Source organism: Liolophura sinensis, chromosome 1 (genome assembly GCF_032854445.1).
Source record: "Liolophura sinensis isolate JHLJ2023 chromosome 1, CUHK_Ljap_v2, whole genome shotgun sequence".
Taxonomy (NCBI): domain Eukaryota; kingdom Metazoa; phylum Mollusca; class Polyplacophora; order Chitonida; family Chitonidae; genus Liolophura; species Liolophura sinensis.
In genome coordinates, this window is record NC_088295.1 from 18,715,200 (window position 1) to 18,733,089 (window position 17,890).

Here is a 17,890-nt window from a genome sequence, read left to right on the forward strand (position 1 = left end):
TAAATGACTTTACTTCTTGTGAACATTTAAAATGCTATCATATTCACAAGTGTTACAAAATTTTGTAGTAGAAGCCAAGTAAATAGACATTGCAAGGGCCACCAGCGGGAATTATGTCGTGTTTCGTGTGTTCGTTCTGAAGGCGCTGATCGAAGTCCTCTGAGATACGACAGAGATAATGTTGAAATCATCGTTCAAACATGAACGTCAAACATCCAATAAATTAATGTTGCACAGTTCATTCCCTATATGTCAAACCACCGCCTGTTTGTAGGCTGACCACGTCGTTCAATCAAATTGCTTTGATTGCTTAGTAAATAAGTGCATCAAAAGATTCTGTTCATTCGTGTTCACGGTAAGTTGGTTGTGATAAAAATAAATTCTACTTATGAAATAGGTAAACATAGAAGGCCAGGGTAACGTGTAGCGTTATGAGCATATTCAGAATTGTTGGTCAAGCCCTTGTGGGATGTGTATTTTGTGTTGCTTTGATTCAAAGAACTGAACAAATAATTGTAGCAATGGCACAGGCGATAAAATGATTTGCAAGGAATTGTACTACTTCAACCAGGGTCCCCTAGCATCAAAACACATCCCACTTTTCATTTGTGTATACAGCATAAATTAATACAGCCGTACCTAATCGCTCGATGACAAACACACATGATTTGCTAAATGTGTATGTTCCACCTCACATTGTACGTTTGTGTCAAGACATATCGTATTTTCGATTGTATCGCCCTGTAACTACAATTGAAACTCAACACGATCGACTCTTTCTGAAGATAAAGTATTTAGACAAAGGCCTTGATTTAATTAACCTACCACACATCTTTAATGAACCTGATGTTCGTAGTGTTGTGCCTAATTATTTTAATATCCAAGAGCCACCTTGCATATCCAATGAGTATACAAAGCCTATCGCTTCCAAAATTTTCAATTATTTCCAGGCCATCAAGAGTTCGATTTGGCGACGTATACTTCTGGCGGCTATAGTTGTGATTGTGAATCCTCAGTTTTTATCTACGACAAATGTTAACATGTCCTGACTGGTGACCTTAATATTATTAAGAATCGTGATCTAAGGAATCTCTTTGTGTAAGGTCCTAAGTATAGAGAAAAGACAAATGTCAACATTCGATCTAACATCCAAAATATCATCTCGGCGCTTAAGGAATGTGTTAAAAATGGTCAAAACGGGAGAAAGTGGGTTCTGCGGTACTTAACGGTTGGCTTGAGATTGTCAAAAAGAAGGTTAGTTAAGCTATACACCGTCTAGACATTGATGCTCTACCTAAAGTTAAACAGGTTCTGAAGGATCCCACTGTGCAAGAAACACTTGCTGACCTTCATAGTAAATTTGTCGTCACTGTAGCAGACAAGGCTCCTAATAATGTCATCTTTATTTGCAAGAACTATTAGCATCAAATTCTTGTTCAAGAGCTATGTACATCTACAACAACACCCACGTATTCTGCTACTGCTTGTACTCTGGAGGAATTATTTAATAAACACAAAACCTTTCTTAAAGAAAGGCGCATAAATATACCCACCCGTCATATAGAAATAACACAACTTTACTGGATTCCTAAAATGCATAAATCCCCATACAAGGCTCGATTTATTGCGGGCTCAAGAAGTTTTACCACCAAACTCTTGTCAACCCTACTTACGAGAGCGTTACAAGAAGTAAAGTCATTTTGGAATAAGTATTGTTGTGCCATAACAAAAAACTCAGGTGTCAACTGCATGTGGATTCTTAACAACTACAAACGTCTTACAGAAGAACTTGATGCTCATATGCATATACCGTACAAAGACGTATCCACATGGGATTTCTCTGCTCTCCATACTACGAATTCTCACAAAGATCTTATTGAATGGATATCGTCGTTAATTGTCTCGGTATTTACTAAAACAGGTCACCGTTACATTAACGTCCGAAGCAATAAGGCTTTCTTTAGTTCTACTATTTATAAAGGTTACCACTCCTGGGATACCGTTCACCAACCTTGCATAGGTATTCCAATGAGTACCAATTTTTCGCCTCTTTTGGCAGACCTACGCCTGTTTTCATATGAATACGACTATATGCAGAAAGTAATTCAAAGAAATATCTTTAAAGCGCGATCCTTTTCATTTACCAAGCGGTATATTGATGATCTACTGGCGTTAAATAACCCCTATATTGCTGAAGAGGTGAAGGAAATCTATCCGCCTTCATTGGATTTAAAGGAGACAACAGATAGTCCTGATGGTACATCTTATTTGGATCTATATCTGTACAAAGACGAACAAGGTCTCCTTTCACGCCGCTTTTATGACAAAACGGATAATTTCAACTTTGATATTGTAAATTATCCTTATTTGGATAGCAATATACCAAAGAGTCCTGCATATGGCGTATACACATCTCGCCTTGTAGTATTTGTCAGATCTTGCGTAAATTGTAATGGCTTTAATCTGCGTCACAAGCTGTTTGTTCAAAAACTAGTTTGTCAAGGATACCCTATCAAACGCCTTCATTCTAAGTTTCTCATATATTACAATGAGTATAACACTCTCGTCGGCAGGTATGGACAGAGCGTTCAGAATCTCTGGTGATCTGCATTGTGATCAACCAAATAGACGGAAAAGCTATTTAAAGCTCTATCGCGTACATAGTATTTAACAACATAGATGGCGCTGGTTGCCGAGTGTAACCGTCTGTCTTACAGACAGCTTTTACACAGACCAGCATGTCATGTGTAACATCATAGATGGCGCCTCTTGTAGTGTGAGATCTATACATATTAATGGGAAAGGTGTAATCGACCGTTACTTTTGAATCACAATCTGTTCGGTTAAGGTCTGTAACGCTCGTTATTTTCGAACTGTATCTAATACCGCTTAACCTGGAGCTAGAAGCCGTAAAGGTAGCCATTCTCATCACATCTGCTAGATGCCTTTATGAACAGTTGCAATCAAAGCGCGACTGAGATACTTTGTTTAATTGTTATTTGACCTGGAACCCATCCATGGGCTACGAATTTGTACTTTGATATGGAATTCATGCCTTGAATATCCACTGTCTGCCCGGCATTAGTGAAAACTGGAGACCGCTTCTCTCTTGTGTGTTACCGGCTTTATTTCCTATTTGTATAATTTTTTTACATAACTGTGTCTTTGGGAGCTAGTGTTAAACTTCGTTTTAAAAATGGATCTTGCTATTATCGACCTGGAACGCCCTTTACGGACTACGAATGGTATATGAATGTCGGACATGACGCTTATATTTCACAACCAGTCGGTGAGATTAGCAGAGCGTTAAGCATTAATTAACTAAATCAATAAATTTATTATTCCAAGTTAACATTTCCTAAATAAACTGTGGAATTAGCTAGGCATGACAATCTACTTTTCAGGAGTGGTTTTACACACGGGAACCAGGCGGAGGGGTCATTTCTTCAGATGTACACGCACACCCTTGTACTGACTTTTAAGTGGATCACACTGGACTTTACCCGACCAGAAAGTGACGTTGTATCACGTGAGTTTCTCTGCGAGCTGGTTGACAAGCATACATATATAATCATGTCCTCGGCATTTTCATGACTCATGACTCATATAGTAAATAAAAGCCTTGAATTAATGGAAAGGTGTGCAGTTTACCACGGTATTTGTACGGATAAATTTACGTTTTCCTCATTGTTGCCTTCGCTGTGGCAGATATTTGCACATCTGATGGGTATATGAAATATATTATTTTCGTAGTTAGCAAAGTGTTACAAGAGAATATCACAGCTCTGGTCACCACACTGAGATGTCCACAGATAAGGATGGTGTCCGCCATGACAGAAGATCCTTGCCCTTCCCTCACAGCTGAGAAGTTCACTCTTCGTCTGATTCCGGAGAATAATAATGTGCCCGCAGTTCTGGTAGACCTTGTCAAGGCCGCAGGAAGAAAATACATATATTTAAAATTTGGGAACAGAGTTGGTAAGGAACCGAGAATGAATTTCCGTCATTAGGTTTATCAAAACAAATTTGTGTTAGTTTTGTTTGTAGATATTGAAATTTTATTGGCTTTAAAATATATATGCGACTCTCCGTTTTTCTAAAGCTCTAGATTAGCATTTATTTGTCATGGAGATTATTTCTTATTGCTGTAAATATATTGTGCTTTGAAATTTCATATCTTTCCAGATAATTAGCGTCCAAAAATGTGATTGTTTATTGTAATGTTTTTAATGTTTTTAGCCCATTGAAACCAGTGGTGAGATATATTAATTTCAGATTGTCCTGCGAATGTAGCGCAAATTGTTTTATAAAATGATAGTCAAATTATTAAAGAAATCTGTTTGAACCGCAAATAATCATGTAATTTGCATGTGCTTGTCAAAACTGTCATGCAGCGTACATGGGTAATTCTCTGTCTTTATTCAAATCCTAGGGTAAGGGAGCAATGGCTGCTTGAACTCTCCTCCGCCGGGATCCACGTACTTTACAACTGGTAGTACAGCGTACTACGATGAAAATCACCCCTATTTGGTTTTCCGACAATAAAGGGGAGGTTAACCTTTATTTTCGTCTGCTTATATAAACCTTTACAGCTACAATGTTAAGGTTTACTTGTTTTAAGTTAAATAGACAAAGTGGAACTTCATGGAATTAACGGTTTCTTGGTTAAATGTCACATTTAGAATGCAAATGATGGAGCGGAGAAAAGCGATTCAGATGTCCATGAACGAAATGTTCTATATTGTAGGCAGGAGTGAAGCTTGTATGCCGCTAACCTCATTGTCGTGATTTCCCACCTCGATACGCCTCCGAACTCGTCACGCCTAATGAAGCTATGTGGATACAGCAACTGTGTACTGGCGAAACCAGGCGTGGCGCAGACATGTAGTACCGCAGGCCTCCCAATTACGACATCAAATGAAGATCTCACGGTGCGTTTCTCTGATCAAAAGCCCCTTATCAACCAGAGCATGCAAGTTTTTTCTAAGTTGTATGAGGATTGAATGAAGGTTTTTATGAAGCTGAATTGTAAAGTTGTGTAATTTCCGCAACTGAACTGATATTAATTGATTTATTTATTTAAATGGCGTTTTACGCCGTACTCAAAAATACTTCACTTATACGACGGCTGCCAGCATTATGGTTGGAGGAAACAGAGCAGAGCCCGGGGGAAACCCACAACCATCTACAGATGGCTGGCAGACCTTCCCACATACGGCTGGAGAAGAAGCCAGCATGAGTTTGACTTAAACTCACAGCGACCGCATTGGTGAGAGGCATCTGGCTCATTGCGCCGCGTTGGCTGCTACCCACCTCGGCCACAGATGCCTCCAGTAAACGACACCGAGTTTCTAGTTGAAACCTGTAAGAAAACATTCGACAACTGGATTCGTCATTCAATTTAGCAGAAGGAGAATGAAGTGTCCACTAGCCTCATGTAGCCGAACTCTTTCACTAAGAACACCAACATTTTTGATCGTTTTAGGTTTTAGAAAGGCGACTCACCCGGGCAACCTTGATACTATATCTGGCGTTTAGTGTCTTTCGAATGAGGACACGAGACGGAAGACCAGCGAGTATTCAGTATACTAGCCACAGGATTTTTCAGAAGGTCGTGGTGTTTTGGAGGCGTTAAAACTGGTAATAACAATGAGAACACTCTCTGGTCTATTTCTGGTAGAAAACATGTCTTTTCAAGTTGGTGTAATGTAGTGGTTTAAAATTCTGTAATCAAAAAATAATCTACTTCTGGTAGAAAACATGTCTTTTCAAGTTGGTGTAATGTAGTTGTTTAAAATTCTGTAATCAAAAAATACATAAAAATTTCATCGATATTTAGTCCACAGTTTGTTGTTGGAAGAAGCAAGGAAAGAACTGTTAAAAGTTGTAAACTTCGTGGAAGACCATTCTCACTGATGGACAGTAGATTTGTATGTGTAGAGTGTTGAAGAAATAAAGCAATTTATAAGAGCTTACAATTAAGATTAGAAAATTGTTTATCGTGATGCCACACCGAAGTGCTCTAGCTCGTGGAATAGTGCTCATGCGTTTTGGCCCAAAAGTTATGTACACGAGGTACTAAGTATTAGACGTATTCAAACGGATTTCTGTAAAAATGGTTTCTGTAAGGCTGAAGATACAAGCAAAATATGGTGTAGGTGATAAAAACATAAACACTTTGAACCAAATTACTGCAAAATTCGTCTTTTCTTTCAAGGTATGTAGTGTAACAAATTCCTGTTTATGTCAAGCGGGCACCACGGAGTACAATCTCTACACCGTACCAGTCGGTCTTTACACGGAGATTAGACCCATGGGTAACTGGACAGAGAACAAGGGGCTTACTGTAGATTGGGCGTGGCAACATATCACCAAGCTCTTTCGAAGTAAGCTGACCGACTTTGGCGGAGTCAACTTACGCATTGCTGTTGACAAGGTATGTCAAAGATATTGAAATGACATCAACCTTCTATGAGATTTATGGTACTTAACATGGGTTGTTCAGCTAATCATTATATTCTAACATTCCTTACACCTTATTCCTACCTAGGAGTCACATCCGTACGTAAACCGCAGTGAGTCTGGCAATAACTCGTACCACGGAATGATGGTTGACATGCTGGAGGATTTGGCGAAGGAGCTCAACTTCCGGTAATGGTAATAAAACATGTCGAGTTTGTAGTAAAGCAGACCAAATGCTCTCGTGAAAAGCGCTTGCCACGTCTAAAATGCGGAGGCTTAAGCCTCATACAATCAAAACTGGTACCTCGGACGAGAACTCTGGTAAAGCGTCCGCTTTGGGAGCGGTAGATCCAGGACCAATCCTGGGTCGGGTCACACCTAAGACTTTAAAAGAGGAAGTTGTATCTTCCTTGCTACAAGTGAACAGTGTAACGACGGGTTTACCCCTTTTCGGTATAATTGGTCGGGCGAGGCCTCTTACTTGCCCTCGGTAAGTCGTCTCAGTGAAGCAGCACTAGATAAAAGAGAGCTGGAAATGAGTCCTGCAGCGAGGAAGCACATTACAAGTACATGCATTTTAAGGACTCTTTCGTCGAGGAATTGTTAAGTACGACGTTAAAACCTAAGAACTCACTCTGACGAGAGCTCAATTATGGTGTATCTATGCGTTGAAGAAGACATTCGTGTGCAACTCTTCATATATCCTAAGTGGCTATCTAATTCAACACGATGAATATAAGACCCTTAATCCCGGGTTAAGCAGAATTAGACACAGTGATGAAGCAAAGAGCCAGAGATTCTGAACGCCTTATCCATATTTACTTACAAGGGAATTATACTCATTGCAAAGCTTAAGAAACTTTGAGTGAAGGCGTTTGATGGAATAACCTTGACACACTAGTTTTTGCAGTAATAAAACGTGACGTTGATTGAAATCGTCACACAACACACAGGATCTAGCAAATGTTACAAGGCTAGAAATGTACATGTCATATGCAGGACTCTCCGGTATATTGCAATCCTTTAAGGGATATTTTACAATGTCAAAACTGAAACTATCCCTCTTATCGTATAGCCTACGAGAGAAGAAACCGTTTTGGTCTCTGCGCAAATATAGATCCAGATAAGATGTACCATCTGCAGAGTCTGTGGTTTCCTATAAATCCAGCTAAGATGGGTAAATATCTTTCATAGCCTGTGCTATATATGGATTGTTTAAAGCTATCACATCATCAGTATACTGTTTAGGGAATGAGAAAAATCGGGCCTGGTGAGGATTACTCTATGATTGTTGCTGCATATAGTCGTGTTCATACGAGAACAGGTTTTGGTCGGCCGAGATGGGGCACAATTTGTACCCATCGGAATACCTATACAATGTTGATATATGGTTTGCCTGAATTTCACAAAGATGTTATTAATGAGAAATTCAAGCATCTCGATGAAGATCGAAACATCCCAAGAATGGTAACCTTTGAATGTAGTGGAACTGAAGAAGGCTTTGTTGCCTGTGACGTAAATATAGCGTCGACCTTGTCTTTTAAACACCGAAATAATCAGTGATTGATTCAGAATTCTGTCTATTAAATCGGTGTGGGGAATAGTAGTATAGATAGTGGAGAAATCTCAAGTAGATATGTCCTTATACGATATGTGAATTTGAGCGTTTAGTTCTTTAGTGAGATATTTAGAGTGTTTAAGTATCCAGATATAGTTGGCGCCAGAACTAGTACTGACCAAGATACACATACCTTTTGACATACAGTAGAATTTCTCCACAAATCTTCACATACGCGGGCAAGAAACTACTGTATACCTTTTTTGCGTTTCTTAAAGAATAAAGATATAAAGAATATCATGTCAGCTTGAAAAGCCTGACGGATATAGTTACAGTTAGCGGTGTAAGACCAATGTTGAAGTTGTCTATATGCTTCTGTCCGTTGTAAAGAGGCACAGGTAGGCCTTTTGAGTAATTCTAGACCAGAGACATCTAATATATTGCAGTTAACACCAATTCTTTTTAAGCATTTGCATGAACAAATAAAAGGAATAAAAACCCTAACTGGGGTAAATTGGCAAGAGGCCATATTTTTTACTCTCTACGCTGTACGTCTTGAATTATATTTGTTACTCCGACATTTTCCATTATTTGGGATCTCACAGCTGTTTTATGTATTGCTTCATTCCTACTGCTTATTCCGTAAACAGACAGCTATTGCCACCGTTGGTGGAGTAATATTTGTTATTGCACTGGACTTTCGTGAATCATTTTTTAAACTAGCTGTATTTTGTTGACACTGTTGAGATTATTTTGTCAAGTGTTTGTTCACTGGTATTTGTGATTAATTAAACGTACCAATTTTACCAATTAACTTTGGACTGTTCAATTTCCTGATAAGAGTAGACACATCTGTATGATTAGTTGACACCGGAGGGAGTCTACTAGGAAGTGCTGAGGCACTCTGAAACTTAGACGTATTCCCTGCTGGCATGCTGTTTTAAGTAGGCCTATGTCTTCAATTGACTTGGACTAAGTATAATTGATGTACGGGCATGTGCTGTTATCAGATACACTTTCGTGGAGGCAGGTGATGGGTTTTACGGTGCCAAACGGGCTGATGGTTTGTGGTCCGGTACGGTTGGCCTGGTAGTCAGAGGGGTAAGTGTAAGTGAAAAATATGCTTTTCTCCTAACGTATCCCTCCAATTTTGTTGAATGATGTTTTTCGGTTGACCACCTGACCTTTAATTTTGACACTTTGCTTACTGATCGCATTCTGTTTTAGGAAGCTGACTTTGGTGCAGTTCCTTTCACAGTTACCAAGGAGCGAAGTGAGGCTGTAGATTTCACGACCCCATTTCAACAGGAGAGCTTGTCAATTATTATGGCAGCGCCCAAAGAGACCCCCAATCAGTTCCAGTTTCTCAAACCTTTTAACTTTGATGTTTGGTTATCACTGATAGCTGCTCTTCTAATTGCTAGTGTGGGACTAGTCTTTATAAGTCTTAAAAGCCCGACCCAGATACAGCACGAAGCGAACATCCTACATGTCGAGCTGGAGAGAAGTGTTCTAGAAAATATATTTTTGATAATCAGTTCTTACTTCGAGCAAGGTTTGTATAAACGTGAAGCAGGTGCAGCATAAAAAGATACCATCATCGTCATCAGTTTGGATGAAATACGACAAGGTCAAGATTTACTTTGCGGTCGCCTGTGTATAGATTGACAAGGAGACATTACTACTGTTCAAGAACAATCATATTCTCGTCCTATTAAACCTGACATTGATACATTTTATCTGACAGGACCAACTTTCTACCCGACTTCAGTGTCGGGCCGGTGTTTGCTGAGTTTCTGGTTTGTCTTCACGATCCTCACCATGGCTATGTACACGGCTCACCTAGCGGCTGTGTTAACTGTGTCCACACCTGTCCGGCCGATCAACTCTCTACAGGATCTTGTTGATCAGAGTGACTTGCCAGTGTACTGCCTTACTGGAACTAACACTTATACAGTTCTCACAGTAAGACAATTCACAGTTCCTTAATATATAGATCAACTAACTTGTTCCATATATATAACAAGTTTATATCAGATCTTGAAATCAGCTGTAAAGATCTAGCACAAATTTTCACAGTTGAGGCTAAAACATATAAACAAGCATGTTTAAGTCCAACCAGTGAGAAAAGCGGCTACTAGTTTTCGACCAACTGAAAGGTCATCAAAAGTTTCTAATGAAAACAGAGAAAGGAAGAAACCTTAAACTTTCCTATGTAGATGGCGAACTCTTTTCACGGTATCATGAAAATAAAATTTTCAAAAACTCTAAATCAAAAAGTCATAATAGATATATCAATGGATAACCATAATCATGGGCATTCGGACGGAGAAGGACGTAGAGAGAAGCAGTCAAGAACGTGAATTTAATCAGTGCACAAATCGTGTATCAGGCTACCTTATAAGTTGTCCTTGATCAAAGCTATGCATATTGAGTTGCGCTTTCATTCCAAGTGTGCAGATATCGAACGTGGCGATTGTATTTAACGCAAGACATAGGCTTACATATTTGTATACATATCTAAAAGGCCCCGTTTTATGCGAAAATAGAAACAATTGTAAAGCCAAACGCTTGATTCGGGGCACTTCGTCCATATTTACTCACAATAGAAGTACTTTCCGTACCTCTCCTGTGGAGAGTCTGTATGTTGAGGTAAACGAGCCTCCACTAGAGCTTCGAAGAACTGAACTATCCTTACAGTATATCACCAAGCTTAGAGCCAATCCATCCAAACCCAGCCTTTGATTGTGTCTTCCATCCGGAATTTGAAGACTTATATGCTCAGAAGCCATCCATTGTTCCTCCACTGGGTGTCCGCATCCAGGAACATGTGCAAGCAGCTGGACTTGGGCTGGATCCTATCGCCCACGTACGCATCCAGGAAGATCCACCGTGGTTATGTCCTGAGCCTCAGATTTGATACCTCGCTCTCCTCCCTGAAGAAATCTTCCACCAACCCTTTAGTATACCAACAGGAGTTTAGTAATATGTGTTCAAAGTTTCCATTTTATCACCGCATATTCACTGACGGCTCCAAGAATGATGATGGCGTGGCTTCTGCCGCTGTCCTTGAGCCCAGAACCATTTCAACCATTTCAAATTCCTGTTCTGTATTTACTGCGGAAGCCAAGGCAATTAGGTGCGCACTTCGTCAATTCCAGAGCTAGGAGGTAGCAGATTTCTTATCTGCTCTGACTCCCTTCCTGCCTCCAGGCAATTCGGGCTAGTTCGCCTGTACATCCAGACATTCTGTCTATCAGGGAGATGTTTAGACGACTTAATGAAGATTTTATCATTGTCTTTTGTTGGGTGCCCGGATATATGGGTATCTCTGGGAATACTGCTGCAGATGAAGCCGCGAAGGCGGCTTTGCATTCCGTTACTACCCAAACTGACGTTCCATATTCGGACTTGCGTTCACTTATTTGCTCCTATATCAAGCGCTTGTTTCAGGCTCAATGGGATGACAAGACAACCAACAAACTGCATGATATTCGTCAGTTTGTTGGTCCAACGCCTTCCTTTTCACGGCATCGTATCCGATCTTGTATTTAGAGGAGGTGTCGTATCGGTCACACACGTGTTACGCATGGGTATTTGTTGAAAGGAGAAGATGAAGTAAAGAGAAGTAAATGAATTATCCGTAGTAGATCGACTACTTGACGTTTTATTGTCGCGATAAAACTGAAATATTGTTGAAAGCGACGTTAAAACTTTCACTCACTCACTCACTCACAATAGAAGTACATTCTGTCTTTTCAATATACTACATTACTATTATAGGCTATAGCTGGTTTTCATGGGCAGCAGCCTGCACGCCAATCTTCAAAATATAGTAGCCCTACCACAACCTCATAGCCATAAATACCGTGTGGAAGTTATTGACTTGATACGCATTTTGAGTAAAAAAAATAACACAATCGATGTTTATTTGTAGGTGCTGGATAATTTTTGTTCTGCTTCTGTTTCTTTTTCATTTTATTTTTTCCTTTGGAAATTATTGCCCCGACCATTGTCGGGGTGGTCGGGGCGCTTCCGCCGCCCATAAATAGAAGTACATTCATGGTAACATTTAAGGGAAGTTAATAGTGTAGATGTTAACCCTCAGTTTCCTAATGTTGCTCAGGAGCTACACATAACTCAATCCTTTCTAACTAGCACTGTTAATTAAAACTAATCCGAGTATCCCAATGTAGCTACAAGATAACATAATGCAGTTTGTAAATGGCCATATAGATGGCAGCACCGGTATGTCTTCACTGTACCTGCTGAGGTCAACCAGTGCTGGTTCCATGTTGTCAGGGGAGACGTGTTTCGCATGTGACAATTCTGTCTATGATTTGGAAACAAAGGTACATATGCACAAACGTGATAGCTGTTTTTATTCTGCATATGACATCGAATAACTGGGACTAGCACCCTTTGAAAATTGTTGCAACATCTGCAGTGGTTTTTTTGATCTGTACAGCCGACAGTCTCTGAAGCCTGTTACGTTTCTTTGCCATGACTACAAATTGTATAGAGGTTTGTGTACAATTCTACTTCGTTGAACATCAAATCAAGTTTGAAATCCAGCCCGATTAGTTTTGCATATTTAATTACTCTCCTGATTCTCAATGGTCGTTAATTTCCACCTTATAACAGCTCCAAATATTCTTATTTGGAATATTCGCATTTTTGTGCGCAGTTATTTTTATGTAACCCCAGAATTAGTTCGAAAACTAATGAAGGGACCCATGAATGTTTTGTGTATTTGTAGTGGGACTGAAGCTCTTTGAATTCGCTTGTTTCATCTTCTACAGATGGATCGTAAAAGATGGATCAATGTGGACGATGTGTTGGCAGTTGTTGTGGCTTCTGACAGCGAGTGTGATGAGCTGTCCGAGGATGGTGCTGGTGAGGAAGTAGGAAGAGATACCGGAGACACTGGCATTTCACTTCTCCCACCGAATATGGCTAGTTCTGATCAGGATAAATGAAGCACACTGGCGTCCCAGTACAGTAAATACAAAATCACTAAACCCCAAAGGAAACATACAATTTTGACAAGCGTAGGCCATTTGTACCACCGGAGAATGTTGATTTGTACCAGTTCCCGTGATACCAGAACCAAACTCTGAGCTTCCATCTTCTGAGTTCTACAAAATTTTTGTGACAGACGATCCGTTGGAAAGCGTTGTACTTGAAACTAACACGTATGTACTACAGAAGGATGGGGTCTATCTACAGCTTCTACCATTGAGCTCGAGGTGTTTTTTGGAGTCTTGTTCAAATGCCTGCTGTTGGGAATCATTGGTGTGAGGCGGTGTGCTGTGAGCCAGTTGCCGACAAGATGAGTAGGAATAGATTCTATAAGATTGCTTTAAGATTGTCTTTCCTTTGTTTAGAACAGTAAGTTCCAGTGAGGAACACCAATGTATTGATGAAATCATGGTAGCCTTCAAAGGCGGTTCAACCCTGAAACAGTACATGCAAAAAAAAACCCCTAAAAATGGGGTTTCAAGTTGTGGGCATGCTGTAGTTTATCCGTCTTCTGTCACGACTTTGCAATCTATCATGGTAAGGGACAGGGATCGACGAAGGGTATGCGCCAAATTGTGGTCTTGGTGAAAACATTACCTTACAGCTGTGTGAGTCACTGCCATCACCAATACAACATTTTCAGTGACATCTACTTCACTAACTTCGAAATGGCAGTACAAATTAGAAAACGAGATTTTGGTGAATTCACTGGTACTGTTCAGAGCTATAGGTGTCACGAGGCTCCCCTGAAAAGAAAGAAACAGGTTGGAGATATCGGTCGAGGCTCAGTGGACAGTGTATATAAGAAGGACAGAAATCTGGTCCATGCCAGACGGTATGACAAGAAAGCTGTGAGTGTTGAGCACGTTTACTGATATTGAGCCCATGGACAACGTCAATTGATATGGTAAGGTCGAGAAAAAACATGTAGAGGTGGAGAGACTGGCAGTTGTAAGGGTTAACAGCTCCAGTGTGGGCGGCGTAGACTTGCTGGATATGATGTCCACGGTATATAAGAGACAGCTCAAAAGTAAGCGGTGTTATCTCTACATCTTTTATCACACACTCACTATGTCTGTAGTTATTGCATGGTTTCTGTATGGAAGGGATTGTCGGCTAACAAACGCAAAAGGGAAATTGCCAGTGAAGAAATTTCAGGCCATGGCCTCGGATGCCCTCATCGCCCTAGGCCCTCTACCGCAATGTTCCTCCAGCCAAGAAGCAAAAGGTCAGCCCAGTCCTAGTTGCTGATGTAAGGTTGATATGGTGGACCACTGGCCAGTGCAGCCTGGAAAGCGGAACCACTGCCGATTCTGCCCGGGTGCATTTTCTTGGTGGCAGTTCATCTGTGTTTGTCCCATGACCGTATCTGCTTTGTAGCCTACTGTATTAGTGACTAAACAACACTTGCCCAGTTCATCCATTCTGCCACTCATATCACCCAATTTATAATCGCTTAACATATATGTAAATCCCGCAGTGAGATATATTGTTCCTTTTCTTTCGTGTAGGCATATATGTCTTACCTGCAGCCAAATATTTGGCAGTTGCTTGTGTAAAAATGAAAGTTGTACCCAGTTTTGTTTCTATGAAACAAAATCGGGTTTATGGTGAATAAAACTGCATGATAAATCATATTGGTATTTGTTTATTGTAATAGCATAAATCCAATGTTACTTCTGTGTAACAGTTACATAACTGGTGAGTTTTCCATCAACGAACAACAATTACCAATGTTGCCTCTGAGCAACATTGCAGGTACAAGGTCATAGAGGTCAAAGCACTAAAAATGCCTTGTCAGCTCTGACATTTATCAAATGATGGCATGTGTATTAAAACAGCATAAAAATCAACTTACTGGGTTAAATTTTGATGAGGGATTGTAGTATAGAGAGTCGAGAAGTCCCATGTGGATACATTTTTAAACCTCATAGGATTTTTCAAATCTAACTCTTCACTCAAGTCTTCGAATTGTTTGATATGTTGATGCATTGTACATTGGAATCTTTCGAATAATTCAACAATATCTTTTTCAAGGATATTACAAGCTCACTTAACTGATCAACTTGGAATTTGTCTGTTTTGTTTTTGATTCTTTGAAAGAAAGAAATTTAAGGTATATCAATTGTTAGGAATTATATAAACAACTTTTATTTCACATCTCCAGCAGTCTGAACGCCCACTATACAAGAATATTGATCGGCGTCTGAAGTCGCTATGTTCTATGACCGAGTTATTTGATGGTGTGGAGGATGGAAAGTATGCGACAATAGGTGATAGGGCTTTCATGGTCTACAGAGCGGCAAAATCTGTGGGGCGATAAGGGTTGCTGATGAGGGGTTTATGGATTTTCTCTAGCTTTTATCATCACGAAAAAGTCTCCATACAGCGAGGCTATAAGCGTCAAGTGAGTGTCACATATATTCGTTTCAGTTATATACATATGGAGTATCATATTAGTAGAAGGTATAACGGTTATTCTTATGGATGTCTGTGTGGGTAGATTATGGATGCTTGGTGATTTAAGTCGTATTTACCGAGTTTTCGTTCATCTGGCGGCGAAGTGTCATTAGGTGTGTGTACATACATTGTGTCTTGTTGTGACAGGGCGAGACCATACGGCTAACGAGCTGCCGCCTCTGAAGTATTATATCGAAGACACCAGATATGATACCCTACCCAGTGGCCACACAATCGGTTATAATACCTGTTTATACGTCGAAACAGGCATTCGCATACCAGCAGTCAACACAAATAAGCCGACTCAGTTTTACTTTTATGAAAGGGCTTAGTCAATTTTTCTTTCTTCGCGTACTCCCAGTAGTCAGCTGAGTAAACCTTATCCGACTAGCACACCTTAAAAGGTTACAAAGTTTTATAAGGAGATTCAGCTTACAAAGAAGTTAGTGTCATTAAAAAGTAATTCAGCAGACCGTATGGGAAATTATATGCACCGATGATAACTAAGAGGCTTCCCTAGTAAGGTAATGTTGACAAAATTAAAGTAACAAATACTATTGTAAACTTGAAGTGTTGACTTTCGATGTTAGCCAATTTGAATACCATATCAATGTTTCTCTTTGTTGTAGGCTAGAAAGGAAATGGTTAAGCCCCTTTCAATACTGCCCACCCAAGGAGGTCAAAGTTAACCGACTGGGACTAGACAAGCTTGGTGGGGTGTTTATTGTGTATGGAAGCGTTGTTCCTACGGCAGTTTTGGCGTGTTTACTGAAGACTTATCAGATTCGTTGTCATAGATGGATAACATTGTCAAATGAGAAACATGGCTGATTCTTATACCATAACGAAGTTTCCAGACATGACGACAACCAGAGTCACAAAATAGGCACTCCTTAGACGCACTAGTTATAGGGACTATTTACTGATTTATTTATTTGATTGGTGTTTTAAGGCGTACTCAATATGTTTAAGGAGGTAAGGAGCAAGGGTTAACAAATGTGACGGATGAATACTCTTTTTCGACTGGATATGATTAAAATCAAGTGTTGCGAAAATCAAGTCCCAAAACTTTGTTACATACATTGTCACCAAGTAAAAAGCAATAAAAAGTTTCCAAAAGTCTGTAGTCAAAATCAGTTCACGTATTGTTAAAATCTATAACTAACTGTTCCCTGCATATGCATTTATAATTGTCCAATGAACTAGTCACCTTAAGGTACATTGAATGCTCTATGCCTTGGGCAGTCTATGTTTCCGGAGCATGTCTTTTTAGTGTGTTCACCAGTGTGTGGAAGACAACAAGTCACACAGATTCTGTAGAATTCTCAAGCTTTAGAATAACTGCACGGAGATTCACTCTTCAGGTATTGTTTATCTTTAGTTTATGTGGCAGTTGTACAGACTAGGGTGACCCTATTGTTAGTTAATGAGCTCCTTCTCAGATGTTCTTTGTGAAAAGCTGCCTCGTCAATGAATTGACATCACTTCACCACGTGACACCACAAGTTTAAAATTCCCCGTGCTGAACCGGTTGATCCAGTGCATTATCGGTAGGGATGTTGAATCTGTGTAAGCTGAAAATAATCCTGTTCTGAACTGTATACGGAATTATATGAAAATCTAATACAGAATCTATTAAATCGATTTCAGAATCTGGTCATTTACAGTTCTAAGCCATTTGAGATTTAACCGCATGTTTTCGATGTGACTATATAAGTATGTCTAGTTTGTGTGCGTGGCTAATGCCTAAATTATAGTTATCAAGATGAAAGAAAAATCTTGTTCTTTAAATGTGTTGATTTGTGACTGCTTTGGCTGATGGTATTTTATGAACAATCATTATACTTATACCGCATCTATATATGTACTGCACTGTGTGTGAATTAATTAGCATTCTGTGCATTACTTGATGGTAAAGTTTGGATGTTAACTCTAGATCAGTGATAAATACATTTCTAAATTTTTAAATTTAAACTACAAGTTTAAATTACTCAGACAATTTTACATGATGCACTGAAATTCTCTGATTACTATGTGATGTAGTATTTTAGTGTGATTCTTAGTGATAAGTTTGTTCATATTTTTATTGTGTTATATTTATATGAGAAAAAGGTAAAAGGTGTTCATTCAAAAGACATGTAGTTGTATTTTAAAGTGAATATGAGATTTAGCAACTATCTAGTTTTATTGTGATATTCATAATATTTAAACATTATTGTTCATTGATCCGTGTTATTTCATTCATGTAATGGGATGCAGATTTCTGTATATTGTTTGTAATTGGCTATAAAATGTTTTAATGTGTTTGTGTACATTTTTCAGAATGCCCTGTTTATCTAATGAGGATAATATGCACTGTTTTCGGAACCGAGTTGTGTTATCTGTCAC

At 39.4% G+C, this 17,890-nt stretch overlaps 1 protein-coding gene across 1 annotated transcript; it reads left to right on the forward strand.

The window, feature by feature from the left end:
* The first annotated feature begins 3,818 nt into the window (after positions 1 to 3,818).
* LOC135468488 (glutamate receptor-like) lies at positions 3,819 to 12,999 on the forward strand. Its single transcript, XM_064746808.1, has 7 exons — positions 3,819 to 3,978; positions 6,252 to 6,436; positions 6,551 to 6,651; positions 9,031 to 9,121; positions 9,248 to 9,575; positions 9,768 to 9,985; positions 12,823 to 12,999. The coding sequence occupies exons 1-7, from the start codon at positions 3,819 to 3,821 to the stop codon at positions 12,997 to 12,999; spliced, it is 1,260 nt and encodes a 419-aa protein (XP_064602878.1).
* Positions 13,000 to 17,890: the final 4,891 nt, after the last annotated feature.